Consider the following 25,369-nt stretch of genomic DNA (forward strand, 5'->3'; position numbering starts at 1 on the left):
GGAGAGAGAGAGCGAGAGTGAGTGAGTGTGAGTGCTGGGTAGGGTGGTGGCCGTTACGTTCGGGGCAACGGCTACGGCAGTGGAGAAGTAAGAAGAGAAACAACGTCCGGCGCTTCCGCCTTCGCTTAGGAGGAGGAGGAGCTGGTAGGGAAAGGAAAGTGATTCGCCCTGGGCCTGAACTGGACAGAGTCGGGCTGGTGGGGGGTCTGGGCTATGAGCCTTTGAGGGTCGCTTGGGACGCGGAGCGAGACACGAGAGCCGAGAGGTATGTCTCAGCCGCCGCCGCCGCCGCCGCTGCCGCCTCCACCTCCTCCCCCTGAGGCTCCGCAGACTCCGCCGTCCCTGGCGGCGGCGGCTCCTCCGGGGGGGCTATCGAAACGGAGAGACCGGAGAATCCTCTCCGGGAGCTGCCCGGATCCGAAGTGCCAGGCGCGTCTGTTCTTCCCGGCCTCCGGTTCTGTCAGCATCGAGTGTACCGAGTGCGGACAGCGGCACGAGCAGCAACAGCTGCTGGGGGTGGAGGAGGTGACCGACCCGGACGTAGTGCTACACAACCTGCTGCGGAACGCGCTGCTCGGGGTGACAGGGGCACCCAAGAAGAACACGGAACTGGTAAAGGTGATGGGCCTTTCTAACTACCACTGCAAATTGTTGTCGCCCATATTAGCTCGCTATGGAATGGATAAACAGACAGGCAGGGCTAAGCTTCTCCGGGACATGAACCAGGGTGAACTGTTCGATTGCGCTTTACTCGGTGACCGCGCCTTCCTCATCGAACCTGAGCACGTTAACACGGTGGGCTACGGCAAGGACCGCTCCGGAAGCCTCCTATATTTGCATGACACTCTGGAGGACATCAAGCGGGCCAATAAAAGCCAGGAATGCCTCATTCCAGTTCACGTGGATGGGGATGGACACTGCTTGGTGCATGCTGTGTCCCGGGCTCTAGTAGGCCGGGAGCTCTTCTGGCACGCCTTGAGAGAGAATCTTAAACAACACTTTCAGCAGCACCTGGCCCAGTATCAAGCCCTGTTCCATGACTTCATTGATGCCGCTGAATGGGAGGACATTATCAATGAGTGTGACCCTCTGTTTGTACCACCTGAAGGTGTTCCCTTAGGCTTGAGGAACATCCACATATTTGGCCTTGCCAATGTATTACATCGCCCTATTATTCTGCTAGATTCTCTCAGTGGCATGAGAAGCTCTGGTGATTATTCAGCCACCTTTCTGCCTGGGCTCATCCCTGCAGAGAAGTGCACAGGGAGAGATGGTCATTTGAACAAACCAATCTGTATTGCATGGAGTAGCTCTGGTAGAAACCATTATATCCCCTTGGTAGGCATAAAAGGGGCTGCTTTGCCCAAATTGCCTATGAATTTGCTGCCTAAAGCTTGGGGTGTGCCTCAGGACCTTATTAAAAAGTACATTAAACTTGAGGAAGATGGTGGTTGTGTTATTGGAGGAGACAGAAGTTTGCAGGATAAGTATTTGCTTAGGCTTGTTGCTGCTATGGAAGAAGTCTTTATGGACAAACATGGTATCCATCCTAGTTTGGTTGCTGATGTCCATCAGTATTTCTACAGGAGGACTGGGGTGATAGGAGTTCAGCCTGAAGAAGTCACAGCAGCTGCTAAAAAAGCAGTAATGGATAATCGCCTTCACAAATGTTTGCTCTGTGGTGCCCTTTCTGAACTTCATGTTCCTCCAGAGTGGTTGGCTCCAGGAGGGAAACTGTATAACCTGGCAAAAAGTACTCATGGACAGCTGAGGCCTGACAAAAATTATAGCTTTCCCTTGAACAATTTAGTTTGCTCATATGATTCAGTGAAAGATGTTCTGGTACCAGACTATGGGTTGAGTAACCTGACAGCTTGTAATTGGTGCCATGGCACTTCTGTGCGAAGGGTCAGAGGAGATGGGTCTATTGTATATTTGGATGGGGACAGAACTAATTCTAGGTCCACTGGTGGCAAATGTGGTTGTGGATTCAAACATTTTTGGGATGGTAAAGAGTATGACAATCTACCAGAAGCTTTTCCTATTACTTTGGAATGGGGTGGAAGAGTGGTCAGAGAAACAGTATATTGGTTCCAGTATGAAAGTGATTCATCTTTGAATAGTAATGTTTATGATGTTGCAATGAAACTTGTTACCAAGCACTTTCCAGGTGAATTTGGGAGTGAAATCCTGGTTCAGAAAGTTGTCCATACTATATTGCATCAGACTGCCAAAAAGAATCCTGATGATTATACTCCTGTAAATATAGATGGTGCTCATGCCCAAAGAGTCGGAGATGTACAAGGACAAGAGTCGGAGTCTCAGCTCCCAACTAAAATTATTCTTACTGGACAGAAAACAAAAACTTTGCACAAGGAGGAGTTAAACATGAGTAAAACTGAAAGAACTATTCAACAGAATATTACGGAACAGGCTGCTGTAATGCAGAAACGGAAAACAGAGAAGTTAAAACAAGAACAAAAAGGTCAGCCCAGGACTGTTTCTCCTAGTACCATTCGTGATGGTCCATCCTCTGCACCTGCTACCCCTACCAAGGCTCCCTATTCACCAACGACTTCTAAGGAGAAAAAGATCCGAATAACAACTAATGATGGACGACAGTCCATGGTTACACTTAAGTCTTCAACAACCTTTTTTGAACTTCAAGAAAGCATAGCCAGAGAATTTAACATTCCTCCCTATTTACAGTGTATTCGCTATGGCTTTCCTCCTAAAGAGTTAATGCCACCCCAGGCAGGAATGGAAAAGGAGCCAGTTCCTTTGCAGCATGGTGACAGAATTACAATAGAGATTCTAAAAAGTAAAGCAGAAGGTGGTCAGTCTGCTGCAGCACACTCAGCCCACACTGTGAGACAAGAAGAGATTGCCGTTACTGGTAAACTATCTAAGGAACTTCAGGAGCAAGCTGACAAGGAAATGTACTCCTTGTGTCTTTTAGCAACATTAATGGGTAAGATCATTTTAACCTAGATAGTTATTTCTTAATTGTGAATATAATGCATTGAGTTTTTCTGTTGTCTTTGTGGGAAAAAAAATTTAGTCATCAATTGATTATATATAAAGTTTAGGAGGAGATTATTTTCTTCAGTTTTGTTTTGTTTTGTTTTTTTAACAGATAATGGATATATGTTAGCATGATTCTCTACTGATTAAATATTTAGGACAACATAACTTAAGAAAGTGAAAGTAGTCCCTTAACTGTCACCAGATTATTTCAATATAATTTATTGTTGTGATTTTTTTTTTATAGCCTTATAATGCCTCTGTTTAAAACCTTTAAAAATATTCCCTCCCCTCCCCGGGCTCTATTGAGCTTGCCCACTTTGTCCCTTTTCATTTATTTTTAAAATTTTCTTTTCCTGCATGTCATGTGATTTCAGGACTTCCTGTTTGATGAATTGCAGTTTCTGGTGTTTATATTCTCACTGCACTCCCACCTAATAGTCTCTGCCCTCCATTTCCTGCTCTTCCTTTTCCAGTTCATCACATTTTTATTTGTATGTTAGGATTTGTGTTTAAGTAATTCCTATGCTTACTGACTCTATGCCATCGATTGTAATGAGCTATTATAAACTCATGAGAAATAAAACAGAGGTAGATGTTAATGGGGTTGCTTAAGAAGTGTTTCTTTTTAATAATTCAGCATAAATTAAAAATATCAACCAAATATGTAAATTACATGATGATTTTAAATAATTTGGGATATGCTCCAACAGTGCACTTTTAACATGTTTATTTGCTTAATCTTTGTTTTTAAAATCACTCTTAATATGCTTTACTAAGGCTTAAAGTAGAATTAAAATTTATATTACATATTAGAAGAGCCTTATTTTTGCTGAGATTAGAGCTTTTAACTGGAAAAGTGATCTGGGTTTGATTCTGTTTTCTAAGAGTAGTAAATATCAGTGAATTGGGCCTTGACCTACGAAAATGAAGATTATTTATTCCTGGCTTGTTAAATTTGTGGGCCTAGAAGTTAATAGGCAATCTAAAAGCTCTGTACACATTTATAACTTGATAACTGATATTGTTGATTTTATTTTGGCAGACATAGCCATAGAATTGAGGGATATGTCAAGAAATGTATTAGGCACTGTATATTTCTCTCTCTCAGTTTCTGGTTTCTTAGACACTTCATGAAATAGAGGAAAGATCATGTGATCTTTGGAGTCAGAAAGACCTAGAATTTAAATCTTGGCTCCACTACTTACTAACTTGGTGGATCAGGCAAGCTGCTTAACTCCCCAAGACTTTAGTTGCCTCTTCTCTACAAAATACCCTTTGTAGTTGGTACCAGGGCAACACTAAAATACTCCTAGAACTCTGAAAATTAAATAACATTATTAGAGAATGGCTAAAATTAGGTATATGCAGAAGGTACTTTAAAAACTGGCGCTCTCCCAGGTGGAAAACAGGAAAGAGAAGGTCTTCCGCAATAAAAGGTGAACTGTTGAGGATGTAGCTCATCTCTTATCTAACCTTGGATGCTCGGTACCTAGTAGAGTGCCCAGCAAATTGTAGGCACTTTGAAATGTTTTTGATTGGATTAAATAGATGACATTAACATGTTTAAAGAAAGGCTATGTCAGCAGAAATGGAATGGATGGTCAGCATTGAACATTGAAAAAGAACTGAAAAGCAGAATTTGGCACTGTTTACACACTGCTGTACAAAGGGAAAAGATACATCATCTGGGGTTCATGAAAATTCTGGTAACTAGAAAGGTAATCTCTAAGGGTGGGAATATTTCATCAGTCCTCACCATGGCCTGGCTGAAAGAACTGTATCATTCAGTGATTCTTTATTCATCAAGTATCTATTCTAAGCACTCATTTAACTTCCTGATAAAAGTATTGAGGGACAGGTGAGAGTGCAGATAAAGATTATGTTCACTTAGAAGGCTATGTTCTCCATTGTAGATAAATAAATTGGCAAGAGCGAGACTATGATCAGTACTTTAAAGTCTGATCAGTATAGTAATATATTTTGTGATGAAAATCAGTAAAATATAGTTCTGGTTTATAATTACTCACTTTTTGAGTTTAGGTTGAGGTTTCTGGACCTGAATATCTGAATACTAGACTTTGGACTGCAATGAGTTCAACAAGATAATGTCTTCTTGTTATTATCTCTTCCCTCTTTACCTCCAACATTTATGTTGCTGCCACTCTAAACCCATACATCTGTTTAAATCTATTCCCAACAAAATTTGAGCGTAAAGAGTGTTTTATTAATTTCATACTGTAGCACTTGAGAGATTTTCTGCTATAAAATAATAGGAGAGTACCTGGCCTGTGTTAGTAACCTCTGTAAACATTCATTTTTTTTAACCTTCTGATTTTCTATAACTATTTGAATTATGTAGAAAATAATCTTTTTTTTTTTTTTTTTTAATTTAGAGAAAGCACAAGTGGGGGTAGAGGGCCAGAGGGAGAGGGAGAAAGAATCCCAAGCAGGCTCCATGCCCAGGACAGAACCCGATGCAGACTCAGTCCCATGACCCCAAGACTGTGACCTGAACCTAAATAAAGAGTGGGATGCCCAATCGCCTGAGCCAACCAGGCACCCCTAGAAGATATTCTAATAAAAAGTGATGTGGTGGTAAAATGTCCATTTGGGGATATATGTGTGTATATACATATATATGCTTGTGTATTTGTGTGTATACACACACACACACACACACACACACACAAACACATGCACACATATACAACCTTTTGTAAAGAGTGCTGGAGAACTAAGTTTAGTTTGGAGAGGGCTGGAAAAAGGAAAATGACAGGGCTTTTATTTAGAAGATGGCAAATTCAAAATGCAGAAATTACTTTGTGAATTACCAGATATGAGCTAAGCTGCTGATATGTAAGTGTAGGGCCTGGCACTTATTAGATGTCAAATAAATTGTTGAATGAATGAATGAATGAATGCAGAGCTAGAGATTGTGCTGGAGATACAAAGATGAATGCGACATAGATCTTGCCCTCCAGAAACTTACCTGCAGGATCTCAACTGAGGGCATTGTAATTATTATTTATTTGTATCAACAAATGCATCAGTCCTTTGCTCAGTATGAACCATTCATGAAACTAGTCACTTTGAATATATGATGGTAGTTTAAAATGAAATAATGTTCTACCTGTAATATTTCACATTTTAATCTACTTTATGCAGACTATTGAGCAATTTTTGCAGACTGTCATCTTCATTATTTATATGTGAGTGACTTTGGCATTACAAAATATCTTATTAAATTTTCTCGTAGATTTTTTTTTTTAAAGATTTTATTTGTTTATTTGACAGACAGAGATCACAAGTAGGTAGAGAGGCAGGCAGAGACAGAGAGGGGGGAAGCAGGTTCCCTGCAGAGCGGAAAGCCCAATTCGGGGCTTGATCCCAGGACCCTGGGATTATGACCTGAGCCAAAGGCAGAGGCTTTAACCCACCGAGCCACCCAGGTACCCCATTGTAGACCGTTTTTAGGTGGATTCTCTTTGTGGTAGGCATGATATATCATTGATCATAAGTACTAAGCTAGTTTCTTTTTTCTTAGTAGTGTATTCCACTAAGTTTCGAGTTAATATTCTTTTTCCAAAGATAAAGACAAATTTGTGAAAAAGAGTCTGTCAGCTTGGCGTTGCTTTAACAGAATTGAATTGCTTGTGATATTTACCCCACTTCACTATAAGGTTAGCAGCCTTTCAGGAGTTGAGAAACTTGTTTGATTTTTAATATCATTTATCTTCCTGAAAAATGCATATAGATATATCTTAAGATAAATGTATGTTACACATGAATTTATACTATCATACTTTGGTGCTCGCTTCAGCAGCACATATACTATATACTATCATATAGTATAAACATTGATTCTATTCCTTTTTTGTACTCAACTACTTTGGCACCTTTTATTTTTCTTAATATAATCTTGTAATTGAAAAAATATGAAGAAATATGAATATTTTTAAATATGAATATTTTTAAATATTCAAAGAATTCAAACATATATGAAGTAAAATATGATCATTGTCTTTAACATTTTTATTTCCTAGAGAAAATCGTACTGTGTGTGTGTGTGTGTGTGTGTGTAAACATTTACATACAGGTTTGCGTGCCTGTATATGTATGATGTATGCATCTTTTAATGCTAACGATGACACTAAAAGTTGTATGGGTTGGTTACACTTCAGGGACTCAGTCTAAGGAGAGGAACAGCCATGCCTTTCTTAGAAATGGTTTTGACTGTTGATAAGGCAGATATATTTTTAGATGGGAGGATCTGCAGGAAGGGTGGAGATATGGCAACAATTCTTTCAGTTAACCAATAGCTTTAGGATTATTTCTAGTAGAAATAGTCCCATGTCTGTACTTTAAATTTACATTTTGGCCAGTTTATTTTATGGTCATAGATACTTGAGTTCAGAGTTAATTTTAGGTATTTTGGGGGGAGAGTCTTTAAAAATGTATTTCTTCTTTCTTTTTTAAGTTTATTTATTTAGTACTCTCTACCACCCAACTCTGGGTTCAAACTCACAACCCCAAGATCAAGAGTTGCAGTGCTTTTTCAGCTGAGCCAGCCAGATGCCCCTAAAAAGATATTTCATTTCGTTACTCAGCAATAGAAAAAGAATGGGATCTTGCCATTTGTGAAAACATGGATGGACCTACAGGGTATTATGCTTAGTAAAATAAGTCAGACAAAAAAAAATACCATATGATTTTATTTATATGTGGAATCTAAAAAACAAAAAAGAAACAGACCCATAAATTCAGAAAACAAACTGATGGTCATGGGGTTGGGAGGAGTGAGCAGAATGGATGAAGAGGAGTGGGAGGTACAGCTTCCAGTTATGGAATGAATGTCGTGGGAATGAAAGGTACAGTATAGGGAATATAGTCAATGGTATTGTAATAGTGTTGTATGGTGACAGATGGAGCTACACTTGTTGTGTGCATAGCATAATCTATAGAGTTGTCAAATCGCTTGCTGTTGTACACCTGAAACTAATGTAATGTCTGTCAATTATACCTCACTAAAAACATCTTTATTTCATATAGATGTTAGATTTTAAAATTTGCTCACTTCATAAATTTCAAAGTAAAACTTCAAATTGGCTTTTTAAAAATTCACTAAGAAATTTGGAATGATGAGCTTTTAAGCCCACTTTAACACCATGGTTTTATTAGTAGTAGTAAAAGCTAGAAAAATGTGATATTTTTTTTTCTTTTTAATTTTTAATTTTTTATAAACATATATTTTTATCCCCAGGGGTACAGGTCTGTGAATCACCAGGTTTACACACTTCACAGCACTCACCAAAGCACATACCCTCCCCAATGTCCATAATCCCACCCCCTTCTCCCAAACCCCCTCCCCCCAGCAACCCTCAGTTTGTTTTGTGAAATTAAGAGTCACTTATGGTTTGTCTCCCTCCCAATCCCATCTTGTTTCATTTATTCTTCTCCTACCCACTTAAGCCCCCATGTTGAATCACCACTTCCTCATATCAGGGAGATCATATGATAGTTGTCTTTCTCTGCTTGACTTATTTCGCTAAGCATGATACGCTCTAGTTCCATCCATGTTGTCGCAAATGGCAAGATTTCATTTCTTTTGATGGCTGCGTAGTATTCCATTGTGTATATATACCTCATCTTCTTGATCCATTCATCTATGGATGGACATCTAAAGGACTAGTGTCCAAAATCTATAAAGAACTTAGCAAATTCAACACCCAAATGTGATATTTTAAAAAGTGTTTCACTTTAACATACTTTTTGAAAGTTAAAAATTACCTCTTCAAGAGGAAACAAGTCAGATAAAGCGTAAGAAAAACCATCTGTAATACTACTGCCATTTATAACTACTATTTAGGTAGGAGAACTAAAGACTTTCAGGAGGAAGGATTTGAGGAAGATGAAATGTGAACAGAGGTTATTGATGATGGTGGTATATACTTTCTACATTTATATCTATACACAGTGTGTTGGATATAAATACTTTTATTGTTTACTGTGAAGAAACAGGTGAATTATAAAGTAAAATTAATTGGGGACTAACAAAAATATGAGTTAATATAATATTTGCTACATGCTTTACCAAGATATTCCTGTTCTCTTTGAGTTTGCTTTCTAATGGAATGGTAGAAAATAATTCTTTCCTTTTTTTTTGGTAAGGTCTACTCTTTTAGTAACTTTCAAATATACAATATAGTATTACTAACTATAGTTAATATGTACATGGTGTATATTACATCCTCATAACATTTGATAAACTGGAAACTTGTAACTGAAAGTCTTCCCTTTCATTTTTTTAAGATTTTATTTATTTATTTGACAGAGATCACTAGTAGGCAAAGAGGCAGGCAGAGAGAGGGGGAGGAAGCAGGCTCCCTGCTGAGCAGAGAGCCCGATGCGGGGCTTGATCCCAGTACCCTGAGATCATGACTTGAGCCGAAGGCAGAGGCTTTAACCCACTGAGCCACCTAGGTGCCCTTCCCTTTCATTTTTGCTGTCATTTTTTTTTTTTATTAGAATCATGAAGAGGTATAGATGGTTCCATTAGTTGTATTTTATTCATATTAATACTGAAGAACAGTTACCATTGTGCAGCTTCTTTTAAGTTTTTCTGAACTTCTTTTAGGCGCTGTTAAAAGGAAAAAACCTCATTTATGCTGTTCATTCATTTAGATTCTTTCAGTGCATGTTGAGAGGGCTGTTCTACCTAGCACTGTGTCAGACCCTGGGAATAGAAGTCACATAGACCACTGACCTTTTCCTGACTTCAAGAAGCCAGTCTAGAAGGGGAAGCAGAAAAGCACAGTAAATTAATCTGCAGGGCAGTGAGGGCTGTGGTGCTCATCTCCTGTATAGGAGTAGCAAGGCAGTTGTCTACTTACCTGCCTCTCTGAAGAATCCAAGAGGAAGTGACACCTGAATTGAGTTTTAAAGAATATATAGCAATTATTGACCTTTGGGAACCAGACCAGTTTGGTGGTGTTGCTTTGTAAAAGTGAAGTTACGGTGCAGTGAGAGATGTGAGATAGGAGAGAATGCAAAGATGACTCTTTGAGTGCCTTTATCTGCCATGAAAAAGGAACTTGCACTTTATGGTATGGTTTTGGGGAACCATTAAAGGTATGACTCAGAAGGAGGAGATATTTAAGGAGAACAGGATTGGAGAGAAAGCTAGTTAGGAGCTGATGGCGGTATTGCAGGCAGGAGACAGGCCTGAACCAGGTAATTATAGACCTGATGAGGGCAAATGCAATGGAGAGCAGTATGGCGCTGATTGGGCACTTGTGCAGAGTGTAACAATTCCTGCTTCCTGATCTCTAATCTCTTTTTTTTGGTTCTGTTACCAACAAACATGACTTAGTGGAAGTATTTGTATACCAAAGGAAATAATTTGTCTATTTTTTTCCCCCACCAGTTGTTGATACCATGGATTTCTTTTTCTTTCTTTCCTTTTTTTTTTTTTTTAAGTTAATGTATAATGTACTACTTGTTTCAGGGCTGTAGGTCTGTGAATCATCAGTCATACACAATTCACAGCACTCACCATAGCACATACCCTCCCCGATATCCATCACCCAGCCACCCTATCTCTCCCACCCCACCCCTCCAGCAACCCTCAATTTGTTTCCTGAGATTAAGAGTCTCTTAGGGTTTATCTTTCTCCCTGGTCCCATCTTTTTTCATTTTTCCCTCCCTTCCCCCATGACTCCCCACCTTGCCTCTCAAATTCTTCATGTCAGTGAGATCATATAGTAATTGTCTTTCTCTGATTGACTTATTTCACTTAGCATAATAGCCTCTAGTTCCATCCACTTAATTGCAAATGGCAAGATTTTGTTTTTTGATGGCTGCACAGTATTCCATTATTTGTGTGTGTGTGTGTGTGTGTGTGTGTGTGTATCCCACATCTTCTTTACATGCCATGTGTTTCTGTAAGAAAAAACTGGATAGTTCTGTCATATATGTTGTAACACAATTTGACCTCTGGTAAAGGTTTAGTATCAGTGGAAAGGGATGGCTTAAGCTTTGGATTCAAGCCCTGTCTCTACCACTTACAAGCTGTTCGATCTTGGAAAAATTGCTTAGTTTGTTTTCTTTTCTGTAAAATAGAACTTCATTGTGATGAAAAACTAAACTATGTAAAGTGCCTGCTCAAAGCTGGGTAGATAATAGAGGTTTCAATTTATTTATCCTTCCCTTAAAGCAACAGAGCATGCATACTCAAAGAGGCCACATACTGCTTTTGAAGGGGGGTGAAGTTCTTGAGAGAGGGTAAACAAAATCTTTATTTAATGAGTAAAACTCTGATATACTGTAGTACATAAATAGATAAACAGTATATCTGTCTCTCTGTAGTACTCAAGTGCCATGGAGGAGGCTGCTCAGCAAAATGTTTTAAAGGGATCTTTAGGAATAATTATTTTAAAAGGATCCTTAGAGGGATAGAATGAAAACAAGGTTGATACACTCCAGCAGAGTTCTACTTTAAGAAGTTCTGCCTGCTTAAATAAGGAGTAGTAAGATAGGAAATGTCATTTTTTTAACTAGTATTTAATGGTGGTCAGTTCGGGAGAATTCACTATTTTGAGACCTATTCAGACTTTTACCAAAAAAAAATTTAAGTGCTACCAAATAATTTTTTTTAAAGCTTTTATTTATTTATTTGACAGAGAGAGACAAGCAGGGGGAGTAGCAGGCAGAGGAAGAGGGAGAAGCCAACTCCTTGCTGACCAAGGAGCCCAATGAGGGACTTGATCCCAGGACCCCAGGATCATGACCTGAGCTAAAGGCAGAGGTTTAACCAACTGAGCCACCCAGGCGCTCCACTACTATATAATTTTTATGTGTTTTCCAAATAAATTATATTCTGAGTATTTTATAAAATACTTAGTACATTTAAGGTAACACTGATAAATAAATGAAAGGTTATTGCCATAGGAATAGTTATCCAGGGGCGCCTGGGTGGCTCAGTGGGTTAAAGCCTCTGCCTTCGTCCCAGGTCATGATCCCAGGGTCCTGGGATCGAGCCCCGCATCGGGCTCTCTGCTCAGCGGGAAGCCTGCTTCCTCCTCTCTCTCTCTGCCTGCCTCTCTGCCTACTTGTGATCTCTGTCAAATAAATAAATAAAATCTTTAAAAAAAAAAAGAAGTAGTTATCCATATGAAATGTAATCATAAGTCCAACAGTCAGAACTTACACTGCAAGTTGTTAACATTTTGTATTTGGAGCTTTACTAATATTCAAAATTTAAAATCAAATTCATATGTCCACCCTTAAATTTAGCCATATTCCAGTGATACTGTATCATTAGTGAATGAAGTGTTTGTGTTTAAGTAAATGTTCTAGTTAACTGAAACTTTAAGGGCCAAGGCTTTTAAAATTTGCAAACTTTAAACTGATGTATTGAGTACTCTAAACTTTAGCCAACTGCCATGCAAATTTGTATTCCTGTTTATAAATGTGGGAAGGGGTTAGAGCTCTGAGAGATTGCATGTATATAATGATTAAGCCACATCATTAGTAACCTTCATTCAAAAGTGAGATCCAGTAAAATTTTCTAGTATGAAAAATAAAAATTGATCTTTCTTTGTTAAGATTAACTAAAAAAAAGTCCTGACTGTAAATATAGTATTATCATTATCAGATTAGAAAATAATGAAAGTATAAAGAAACAAAAACAATCATTCCACAAACCAAAAGTAATTTTTTAAAAAATCATTTATTGGGGCACCTGGGTGGCTCCGTCCGTTAAGCATCTGCCTTCAGCTCAGGTCATGATCCTGGGGTCCTGTGACTGAGCCCTGCATTGGGCTCCCTGCTCAGTTGGGAGCTTGCTTCTTCCTCTTCCTCTGCCTGCCATTCCCCCTGCTTGTGCTCTCTCTGTTAAAAAGATAAATAAATAGATCTTAAAAAAAAATTCGTTTGAGGGAGAGAAAGAGAATCCCCAGCAGGCATCATGCTGAGCTGAGTGTGAAGCCTGATGCAGGGCTTGACCCCACAATGCCATAACCTGAACCGAAACCAAGAGTCTGATGCTTAACCAACTGTGCCACCCAGCACCCTCAAAATTAACTAATTTTTATGTTCTTCTTTTCTTCACTAATTTTTTTGAACAGTGACTATCGGTCTTTTTATTTGAAACTTCTTATTGAAATAGTCACTGCCAAGGATGTTCTTAAAAAATTTTTTTGTGAAATGGTCATTTGCTTGTGGACATTTTGTAGACTTCTAAAGGTTATTCTGAATCTCTTCAACAAGGCATTTTCCCCCTAAATTTCTTTTTAAGAAAGTCAACTTTGGAATAACACAATACAACATTAATTACTTATCTTTAGTCTACCTATTTACTTTTTTCCCTAGACCCTTTCATCTATTTTTTATTTGGTTGAAACAAATAGAGAATACACATTTCTGTGTTCTACTTGTTAAAAATAAGTATCTTTCAATAACCTTCTTTGTTCCTCTAGTTCAAGGTTATGAACTACTTTCCTTTGAGTTGGTGTCTTCAGATATATTTTGTTTAATATGCCCAGTATTGACTCATGTAGTTTTAAAGACATTTTTTAATTAGTTCCTACACTTAAAAATTGGGAGACTTCACATGAAAAACTGAGGTTTCTGGCTTCTGAAAAGCCGTATGGTCTTAAAATATTGGGCCTATACTCTTCATGACAGCACTTGGTAGTGGCTGCCACCTTTGATGGGCCATGGATTTTCTAGTTTGTCACAGTCTCATCACTCCGTATCATCTCTTTATATTACACCAAGCACTGTCACTCATTTAGATCTGCTCTGCAATCTCTGTTTGAGGTTAATCATTAAGCAACCTTGGGTTGAACTCTTTTGTTTGTTGCTAATACTATATCTGTTTTTATTTTACAGGAGAAGATGTGTGGTCTTATGCAAAGGGGCTTCCTCACATGTTCCAGCAGGGTGGAGTATTCTACAATATTATGAAGAAAACCATGGGTATAGTTAATATCTGATTTTATTCTTAGATAATATCTCCACTTAGGCTGTTGTAAGATTAAGAAGGTCAGATATTCTAAAGCTATTTCCAACAGCAGTTTTTTGTATATGTTCTTCTTCAGCAGTTCTTCTTTGCCTAGTCAAAACAGATTTTTCTGAAATCATCAGCTGTTTTTTCTGCTATAATATTACTAAAAAGTCTCCTATTACTTTCTTGCTGCTATTTTCTCATTAAATTCTGTATACAGTTCTTAATAACTAAAGACAGAATTTGAAATTAGAAACAGATTTGGTTATAATAGTAGTGACTATACCAGAACCAGAAAGTACAGTACTTTTGTTGTTGTTGTTGTGTTTTGGCTGTTATTATATACCTCAGTGTTTTATGGATTTTAAGAAATTGCTCATTTTATATCTAACTTCTTTCCACATTGTGTATGCATTGTTTATAAAGATATGTGAAAGTATACAACTGTATCTTCAGTTTTATGGTCTTAAGAGAATGATGAGCAGTGTGTGTGTTTACCTCAAATGTTTTTTCATAGTTGATGTGAATGATTTGGCCCCAGACTTTATCACTCTAGCTTTTCTCATTTTTTCACCTACCTAACCTCTGTATACATTAACTGCATAATCACTATTTATGGTTTGTATCTCTTACACACCTTTTTTTTCTTTCTTCAAAAAAACCAACCAACTTTGCTGTTGTAGAAATGTTCAAACATACATAAAAGTAGCAGAATAATATAATGAACCCCTATTTACCCACTCAGCTTCAAAAATTATCAATACTTCTATTCCCCTCACTGGACTATTTTAAAATAAATCCCAGATATAATATAATTTCATCTGTAAGAATTTCAGTGTGTATCTCTAAAAGTAAGAACTTTAAAAAAAACCTATAATGTGATTATCACATATGAAAAATATGAAAAATAATTTTTAAAACATCACCAAATACCCAGTCAGTGTTTTAATTACTTGATTTTTGATTGTCTCAAAAAATTTTTTTGTTTTCTTTCAGTTTATTTGAATCAGGGACCAAAGAATGACTGGCTGACTGGTTTCCTTCCTTTCTTCCTTGATCTTACCTTATCCTCCCTTCTTCCCTCCCTCCCTCCCTTCCTTCCTCTCTACCTTCCTCCTTCCCTAAGACAGGATTCTTGAAGCATAATTTGCATACAGTAAAATTCACCCTTTGTAGATACAAAGATATGTGAATATTGACAAACATATATGGCCATGTAGCTACCACCACAATCAAGATATAGAGTATTGCCATCGTTCCAAAAAGTTGCCCTGTGCCTCTTTCTAAGTAATCCCTTACTCCTACCCCTAGGCCTTGACTTGACAACCACTGATTTTTTTTTGTCTCTTTATGTTTTTGCCTTTTCCATATCACCATATAAATGGATGAATATAACCTTTTGTGTCTGGCTTCTTGGATTTAGCACAGGGGTTGGCAAACTACTTCTCCAGGTACCATATCAGGCCTGTATATATAATGTTGTTGTTATATATAAATTTTATATATATATATATAGTAAGAAATTGCTACCTGTATATATAAAGTTTTCTCAGAAAACAGCAAAAAAACCACCAAAAAACAAACAACCCACCCCAAAATTACAGCCACACTCATGTTTACCTAGCTGTTTTCATACTACAATGGCAGAATTGAATAGTTGTGGCAGAAACTATATGGTCTGAAAACCTAAAGTATTTACTGTATTGCTCCATTACAGGAAGAAAATTGCCAATTTCTGTTCTACCTTACTGCTTTTGAGATTTGTCTGTCTGGTTGCTTATATTAGTTTATTTTCTCATATAGCTGAGTCGTATTCCATTGTGTGGATGTATCATATTTTTGAAAATCTATAACTGATTGAAGGACATTCGGGTGATTTTCAGTTTTGAGTTCCTATGTATAAGGCCATTGTAAACATTTGTGTATAGGTCTTTGTGTGTGGACATATGTTTCACTTTCCTTTTGTAAACACCTAGGAGTGGGATTGCTGAGTCAGATGGTAAGTCATATGGTAAGATACAGGCTTATCTTTATAAGAAACTTGGAAACCATTTTCCAAAGTAGCTGGACTCTTATATTCCTTATTACTGTGTTGGAGTTCCAGTTTCTCTCTTCCTTATCAGTACTTGGTAGTATCAGTTTTTGTTTTAAGACTATTTTATTAGGTGGTTTTAATTTGCATTTCCCTAATATCTAATGATGTTGAGCATCTGCTCATATGCTTATTTGCTTCCTCCTTCTTTTGCTCATTTTTAAATTGGTTTGAATCTTCTTTTTAGTTGAGTTTTGAGAGTTCTTTATATATTCTGACACACATCATTTATCAGGTAAGTGTTTTGCAAATATTTTCTCCCAGTTTGTAGTTTGGCTTTTCATTCTCTTAACAGTATCTTCTGAAGATCAGAGATTTCTAATTTTGATAACTTATTAACAGTTTTTTCCTTTTATACTTTTTGTGTCCTGTCCAAAAAAATCTTTGCCCAGTCAAAGGTGACAAAATTTTCTTCTGTGCTTTCTTGTATCAGTTTTATAGCTTTAGGTTTTATATTAGGCTTATGATCTATTTCAAGTTGATTTTTTTAATATGTTGCAAGGTATGAGTTGAGGTTCATTTTTTAATGTATAGATATCCAATTGTCCCAGCATTGTTTATTCATCAAAAATCATCAAAAATCAGTTGACCAGGGGCGCCTGGGTGGCTCAGTGGGTTAAGCCGCTGCCTTCGGCTGGGGTCATGATCTCAGGATCCTGGGATTGAGTCCCGCATCAGGCTCTCTGCTCAGCAGGGAGCCTGCTTCCTCCTCTCTCTCTCTCTCTATCTGCCTCTCTGCCTACTTGTGATCTCTCTCTGTTAAATAAATAAATAAAATCTTAAAAAAAAAATCAGTTGACCATGGATCATACAGTTGAAAAGGGTGAAGTATATGGGAAATATAGCATCATTAAAATTATTTTAAAAAATCAATTGACTGTATATGTGTGGATCTATTTTTAGAGATTGTTTTCTGATTTGTTGATGTATTTCTCTCCTTTCACCAATAACTTGTCTTGATGAAAGTATCCATATAGTAATTCTTGATATCAGTTATTTTGAGTCTTCCATCTATTCTTTTCTATTTTTTAAAGTTTTTATTTAAATTCCAGTTAGTTAACATATAGTGGATGTAATATTAGTTTCAGGTATGCAATATAGTGATTCCACACTTCCATGCAACGCTTGGTGCTCATCACAAGTGCACTCCTTAATCCCCATCACCTATCTGACTCATTCCCCCACCTACCTCCCTTCTGGTAGCCATTAGTTTACTCTCTACAGTTAAGGCTCTGTTTCTTGGTTTGCCTCTCTTGCTTTCCCCACCCTTTTTCTACCCTTTGCTCATTTGTTGTGTTTCTTAAATTCCACTTGAGTAAAATCAAATGGTATTCATTGTTCTTTACCTTACTTCGTTTAGCATAAAACTCTCTCTAGCTCTATCCATGTCAGTTGCAAACTTCTTTATTTATTCTTTTCCAAAAAAAATTTTTGGGATTCTAGGTGCTTTGCTTATTCATATAAATTTTAGAATCATCTTGACAGTTTCTGCAAAAAAGTCTGCTGGGATTTTTATTGTGATGTATGGACTCTGAGGATCAAATTGAAGGTGAAGATATTTTTACATCGAATCTTCTGATTCATGAAAATACTGTATTTCTCCATTTATTTAAGTGTTCTTTAATTTCTCTGATCAAAATTTTATAATTTTCAGCATATAGTTCTACATATCCTTTCTTAGAGTTATACCTAAATATTTCATGTTTTGGGAATGCTGTTGTAAAAGATGCTTTTTTAAAATTCCAATTTCCTGGGGTGCCTCAGTGGTGCAGTCAGTTAAGCATTGGACCCTTAGCTTTGGCTCAGGTTGTCAGTCAGCTCAGGGTAGTGAGATTGAGCCCCATGTTGGCCTTTGCACTCAGCGCCGAGTCTATTTAGTACTTTCTCTCTCTCTCTCTTTGCCCTTCCCCACCCCTGCTCTCTCTCTCTCTCTTGCTCTTTCTCTCTCTCAAATAAATAAATGTTTTTTTGTTTTTTTGTTTTTTTAAATTCCAACTCCTTTTGTTCTTTGCTAGTATAGAAAATAAGATTGGTTTTTAGGGATGCCTGGGTGGCTCAATCCACTGGGTGTCTGCCTTCTGCTCCGGTCATGATCTCAAGACCCTGGGATTGAGGGCCGCATTGGGCTCCTTGGTCGGTGGGGATCCTGCTTCTCCCTCCACTTGCCTCTTTCTCTGCCTGCTGTTCCCTCCTTCTTGTGTTCTCTCTGACAAATAAATAAGTAAAACCTTTAAAAAAAAGAGAAGATTGGTTTTTAATTTTTTTAGAAGATTTTATTCATTCATTTGAGAGAGCACAGAGAGAGGTCACAGAGTGAGAGGGAGAGGGAGAAGCCGACTTGCCACCGAGCAGAGAGCCTGATGCGGGGCTCAGTCCCCGGACCCTGAGCCCATGACCCAAGCTGAATGCGGATACTCAACTAACTGAGCCACCCAAAGCCAAGACCTCATATCCTGTGACCTTTTTATATGCACATATTCTAGTAGCAGATTCTGTGGAATTGTCTATGTAGGTCAGCATGTCTTTTGCAAAGACAAGACAGTTTTATTTCTTCCTTTTTAGTCAGTATGCCTTGTATTTCTCTCACTTGCCTTATTGCAGTGGCTATAAGTTTATTGCTGAATAGGTGTGGTGAGAGCAGACATCCTTGTCTTGTTCCTGAAAGCAATTCAGCCTGTAGGTTTTCCAGAAATGCCCTTTTATCAGGTTGAGGACATTCCATTCTGTTGATAGTGTACTGAGAGTTTATATTTTGAATGGATGTTGAATTTTATCAGGTGTTCTTTTCCTGCATCTATTGAAATGATCTTATGGTTTTTCTGTTTAGTTTATTGTTAGGGTGAATTACACTGATTGATTCTTGGATGTTGAACCAACTATGCATGTCTGGATTCAAATTCAGACATATTTTGTTGAGAGTTTTGCATCTGTGTTCTTGGGACATAATGATATGTAGTTTTCTTAAAATGACTACTTAATCAGGATAATGTTGGCTTCATAAAATGGAGTTGGGAAGTGTTTGCTTCTCTTCTGTTTTCTGGTAGATTTGTAATACTTTGATACAGTAATTTCTTTCTTAACTGGTAGAATTCACCAGAGAAGCCATCTGTGCTTGGAGTTATCTTTGCTGGACAGTTTTTAGCTATGAATTTAATTCATTTAATAGAATCCTCTTAAGATTTGTGTCTTTTTTTTTTTTTTTGAGTAAGCTTTGTTAGTTTTGTTAGTTTTGTCTTTCAAGAAGTCTTTCCATTTCATCCAATTTTATTGGCTAAAATTGTTCATAATATTCCCTTGCTGTCCATTTAATATCTGAAAGGTCTGTAGCTCTTTCATTTCTGGTATGGGCAATTTGTGCCTCTCTTCTTTTGCTGAGCAATCCAGCTAATGGTTTATCAGTTTTACTGATCTTTTCAAAGAAACAGCATTTGTTTCACAGGTTTTCTGTGACTTCAGTTTCATTGATTTCTGCTTTTACATTTATTTTTTCCTTCTTTTTGCTTGCTTTGGGTTTAATTTGCCCTTTTCTTTATAGGTTCTTTATGTAGAAGCTTAGATTCTTGTTTATAAACTTCTGTGTTCTAATAAAGCATTTTAAGCTATAAGTTTCTCTCTGAGCATCCTCCCCTCTCTTATTTTGGCATCCCTTTCTTTTTACTTTCCATTTTAGCTTTATTTTACATCCTGAATTATATTGATATCAGTTAATGGTTTTATAAAAGTTAGTGTGACGATTGATTAATGACGTTCTCAGTAATTAGGGAAAGTATGCACTTTTGTGCATTTCGTGCAACTGAATGAAGTTCCCTCCTTTGTTTTTTGTGGGGGAGGGGTACATGGTGGGTGGTTATGGGGATGACTCTTGATTATTTACTAAATAGTTAAATGTTTCTGGTTTCAGTTTTTTTTAAAATGTTAGCTCTAATGTTAAGACAGTTTAATGTGGAAAGAATTGTTTTTTCAACAAATGGTGCTGGGACAACTGGATATTTACATACAAAAGAATGAAGTTTTGACTTGTACCTCACACCAAATAAAAAATTAGCTCAAATTTATCCACCACCTAGATAGAGGAGTTACAACTAGAAAACTTTTAGAAGAAGACCATAGGCATAAAATTTCTTGACTTGGATTTGGCAAAGCCTTCTTAGATATGACACCAAAAGTACAAGCAACAGAAGAGAAAAGTAGATAAGTAAGAAACAAACTTTTGTGCTGTAAAGGACACCATCATGAAAGTGAAAAGATGGACACCTGGGTGGCTCAGTTGGTTAACCGTCTGACTCTTGATTTCAGCTCAGGTCATGATCTCCAGGTTGTGAGATCAAGCCCCATGTTAGGCTCTACGCTGGACGAGGAGCCTGCTTAAGATTCTCTGTATCTCTCATGCTTTCTCTCTCTTAAAAAAAAAAAAGAAAGAAAGAAAGTGAAAAGACAGCCCACAGAGTGAGGAAAATTTGCAAATTATGTATCTGATAATAGATTTGTATCTAAAATATAAAGAATTTGGGGCACCTTGGTGGCTCAGTTAGTTAAGTGTCTGTCTTTGGCTCTGGCCGTGATCCCAGGGGCCTGGGATTGAGCCCTGCATCAGGCTCCCTGCTTCTCCCTTGGAGGATATGCTTCTCCTCCCTCTGCTCCTCTCCCCTGCTGTGTACTCTCTTTTCCTCAAATAAATAAATACATACAGTGTTTAAAAATATATATAAAGAACTCATCAGTAAAATGCCAAATAACCTGATTTTAAAATGGGCAAGATATCTGAATAGATATTTCTCCAAAGAAAATATACAGCCATTAAGTACATAAACTGATGTTTAGATACTCAGCATTATTAACCATCAGAGAAATGTAAATCAAAACCATAATGACATAGTACCTCACATTCACTAGAATGGCTATAATCAAAAAGGCAGATAAGAACTGTTGGCAAGGAGATATAGAGATATTGGAACCCTCATACTGCTGGTAGGAATGTGAAATGGTACAGCCACTTGGGAAAACAGTCTGGCAGTTCCTCATATTTAACTGGTTACAACCCAGTAGTTCTACTCTTAGGTGTATACCCAAGAGAAATGAAACCTGTCCATGCAAAACTTGTACACAAATGGGTCATAATAGCATTATTCATAATAGTCAAGAGTGGAAACAACCCAAAATTTCCATCAACTGGTGATTGGATAAGTAAGATTTAGTATTTGGATACAATGAAGTATTATTTGGCAATAAAAAGGAATGAAGTATCGGTACATGCTATATCATGCATGAACCTTGAAAAACTACGCTACATGAGATAAACCAGTCACAATAGACCATGTATTATCCCATTTAAATGAAATGTCACAGAATAGGCTTACCTACAGAGACAGAGTAAATCAGTATTTCCTAGGGCTGGGAGTTAGGGTAAGGGGAGGAAATGAGAGTGACTACTAATGGGTTTGAGTTTCTTTTCGGGGTGATGAAAATGTTCTAAAAGTGTTTGATGATGATTCTACTTTTCTCTTAAGTGTACAACCATTCAGTTGTACACTTAAAATGAGTTTTATGTGAATTATCTCTTGGTAGAACCATTAGAGTTTTTTCAAATGTTTCCTGTCTCAATTTAACCTTATTAGGGAGTGGTTTAGAGCTCTGAAGTAAGAACATCTGAGATCCAATTTTGGTTCTACCACTTACTCCCTGTGTGACTTCTAAGTTTTAGTGTCTTCATTAGTAAAGTGGGTATTATAATCTCAGGGTTGTTAGGATCAAATGGAATCATGTACATAAAGCAGTTAGCAAAGGGCCTGGTACCTATTAAGTAATTAGCTAATGTTTGTTATTATTAGAATTTCAGCTGTCATTTGCAGAATAATTAAAATTCTTTTGACTATAACAACCATTTGAAATGGGTCATTGTTAGAAAATTATTTTACTTTTCAAAATACAGTCTTTTCTAATATTTGTAGCAGGGTTTTATCTTTTTTAAAATTTCATTTTTTCAGGGTAATCTCTACGCCTGATATAGGGCTCCTACTCTTGATCCTAAGGTCAAGAGTCCCATGTCCTCTGACTTAGCCAGCCAGGTGCCCCTTACTTCTTTTGTTTAGGACATATTCATGTGGCAAATCATTATTATCCTGTAGTCAAAGAATCAAACTATATCACCCAAAACACATATACCCATGTCCTCCAATAATTGGAACATACTTCTCTTTTTACAAATCCACCCTAACAAACATATGGTTATATCTACATTAGAACAGAAATATTTCCCAATTTAACTAGACTATTAATATTCTTATTCCTTATATTTGGAAAGATATTTTAAAGTTCTTTTGCTTAAAATATAAGTTTCTTTGCAGGTCTTTATGTAGAGATAAATGCAGATGTAGATGACAAATTTAGTTAAAACTTGTATAGCTATCTTAATTTATAATGTTGAGTTTTGCTTGTGTTTGAACTTTATGAAAATGGAAATTGAAAATTATGCTATATATATTCTCTGTGATTTGCTGCTTTTATGCAACAGGTTTTCAGATTTATTCATGTTGATGGGTTCAACTGTCATTCATTTTCATTACTGCATAGTATTCTGTTTTATCATTTTAATATTATTCATCCATTTTTCTGATGCATTTCTGGGTGTGTTTTTGTTTTTGTTTTTTTTGATGTAAGGAAGAATGTAGCTCTAAATATTAGTATATATTTTTTGTGTGTAAATGTGTGATAGAACTTTTGATATGAGATACAGGAATTTTAATAACCTTGATTCTTAAAATTTAAGACTACATAAGTTACATAAAATGTAAATGATTATGCTTAAAGGGAGTACAGCCCATAAAGTATTTAATACATATTCAGAATATTTTTAATAATGTAAAAGGTTTAGAAACTATAGAAATCGGAAACATCACCTATGATTTTTAAGTATTTGTCTCATACATACATGTTTTGGCCTGATTGTAATTACAGTACTTAGATTTGTTTCCTGCTACTCATGTGCATTTTATTATATATATGAGGCATCATAGGTTTCTTGTTTATATCAGTTCCTAATAGCTGCATATTACTTCCATCAGGTGGATAGACCATAATTTTCTTAGCCATTCTTTTCTTGTTGAAAGCTTACTTTGACTGTTTCCAGTGTTTCATTGTGAATGATACTGTGATATGTGGGACTATGATCCTTTCCAGGAATGACCAAAGGAAAGCATCACAATAGCAGTCTGGAAACAATTACAAAACTTTTTGATCTAATAGAGGAACTAAAACCATTGACTGCCTGATTTATATTAGGCAGTCTGTGTTATGCTTTGCATGTTTTCTCATTTAATACCAAATAATCAGTGAACTGAGTATACCTATCATTATACTTACCTGATTGTATTATAATGATCTGTTTGTACCTGTTTCCTAAGAATTACATTTTATTTGAATCTTCAGGGTCTATTTTAGTTCCTGACATATAGTGAGACTCAATAAGTGTCATCTGTTGAAGTGAATGTTTGAAAGTTTTGCTTAATCTCTGGACTTAATCATTCAAAATTCTCTTCTTTGCTCCCTTTGTTTCTTGAACCAAGTTTTACTTTTCCGCATCTGCCTGGCAAAACCTTTGTCTATAATGCTTCTGAAGATAGACTAGAATTGTGTGTGGTTACTGCAGGACATTTCCCCATCGGTCCTGGTGTTGAAGATTAATAGCTAAAGAGGCTGTAAGTCAGGTTCAAGCAGAGGCTACTTACTACAAGAAGTAGAGAATCAAGTCCCTCACATGGGCTATTTACAGATCTCTGAGGTAGGGGATTGGTAATAAGCCGATTCCAAGGCTGTGGCCTGAAAAGGAACCATTGAGACCACATCTCTAATTTTAAATTTTGTCTGTCTCTTTTTGTCAGTTACCTATGCCAGAAACGTTCCAAGAGGAAATTCTGTTGGATTTTTATTAATGGATACTTACCACTGAAATGAATGTTTATTAAAAATTACTGTGTATTTCATTTGCAGTTCAGTTCTTTTCTCTGGTTATTTAGAATATTCGCAATGATACATTAGAACCACTCTGTAGCTTTTTTCAGGGGAGGAAGAACTACTCTTAATAACCTACAAAGTCAGGGGCACCTGGGTGGCTCAGAGAGTTAAACCTCTGCCTTCAGGGGCGCCTGGGTGGCTCAGTGGGTTAAAGCCTCTGCCTTCGGCTCGCGTTCATGATTCCAGAGTCCTGGGATCGAGCCCCACATTGGGCTCTCTGCTCAGTGGGGAGCCTGCTTCCTCACTTCTCTCTCTGCCCGCCTTTATGCCTACTTGGGGTACTCTGTCTGTCAAATAAATAAAATCTTAAAAAAAAAAAAAACACAAACACCTCTGCCTTCAGCTTCGGTCAAAATCTCAGGGTCCTGGGATTGAGCCCTGCATTGGGCTCTCTGCTCTGCAGGGAGCCTGCTTCCCCCTCTCTCTCTGCAAGCTGCTCCACCTACTTGTGATGTCTCTCTCTGTGTCAAATAAATAAATAAAAATCTAAAAAAAAAAAAAATAAATAATAACCTACAAAGCTGGAGACTACCTCAATGCCCACTAAGCATTCTAGAGTTCACTCATTCTCCACCTCTGTATTTGTGTAGCACTAACAATTTCACTCATTTTTAACTAGTTTGCTTTTGCCTTTATATTTTGCCATAAACATAACCATTTGCACCATATATTATTAAGAGTTCTTTGCTTCATGGTTTCTATGCTGGGCATGGAGCTTACTTAAAAAAATAAGAGTTCTCTACTATATCTTTCTTTTGTTGTTAACATAGAAAATCTTTGGTTTTATGAAATTTGAAAACCCCCATTTTTGCATACTTGTAATATACTTTGAGAAACAAATTTAAAATGTAAGGATATTGGATAGTTTAAAAGACACACAATTTTCTTATACCTCAGTTGGAAAAAGTATAAAATTTTGGAATACCAGAGAGTGAGATCAAGTTCCTCAACTAGAAAATAGAAGCCTGCTTTCAAGTTCTTCTGTTCCTACATTAGTTGACTATGAGAAGTAAATTAAACTGCAGGGTCCGTTTGAGGAGCATCTGTACTTCAGGCTTATTTTGGTGGTTGTGACTTAACAGAGAGGAATGAGGAGTAACGTGAAATACAACTTTTTTTTTAAGAAAAAAAAAATTCTTATATTGCAACCCAAGTGTCATTGCTTAGAGTTATACCAAAGGCACAGTGCATTAATGTTAGCTTTCCTAAATATGCCCACATAATTACTTCTTTAA

At 37.0% G+C, this 25,369-nt stretch overlaps 1 protein-coding gene across 1 annotated transcript in view; it reads left to right on the plus strand.

Moving 5' to 3' along the window:
- The first annotated feature begins 11 nt into the window (after positions 1-11).
- VCPIP1 (valosin containing protein interacting protein 1) overlaps positions 12-25,369 on the plus strand; it is a 30,973-nt gene continuing 5,615 nt past the window's right edge. The window contains exons 1-2 of the mRNA XM_004772977.3: positions 12-2,971; positions 13,918-14,004. Of these exons, the coding sequence (XP_004773034.1) occupies positions 268-2,971; positions 13,918-14,004 (2,791 nt within the window). The 5' untranslated portion in view covers positions 12-267. The remainder of the gene's footprint in view (positions 2,972-13,917; positions 14,005-25,369) is intronic.

The sequence above is a fragment of the Mustela putorius genome, unplaced genomic scaffold (genome assembly GCF_011764305.1).
Source record: "Mustela putorius furo isolate JIRA1106 unplaced genomic scaffold, ASM1176430v1.1 tig00000151_pilon_pilon_pilon, whole genome shotgun sequence".
In the NCBI taxonomy this organism is placed as follows: Eukaryota; Metazoa; Chordata; class Mammalia; order Carnivora; family Mustelidae; genus Mustela; species Mustela putorius.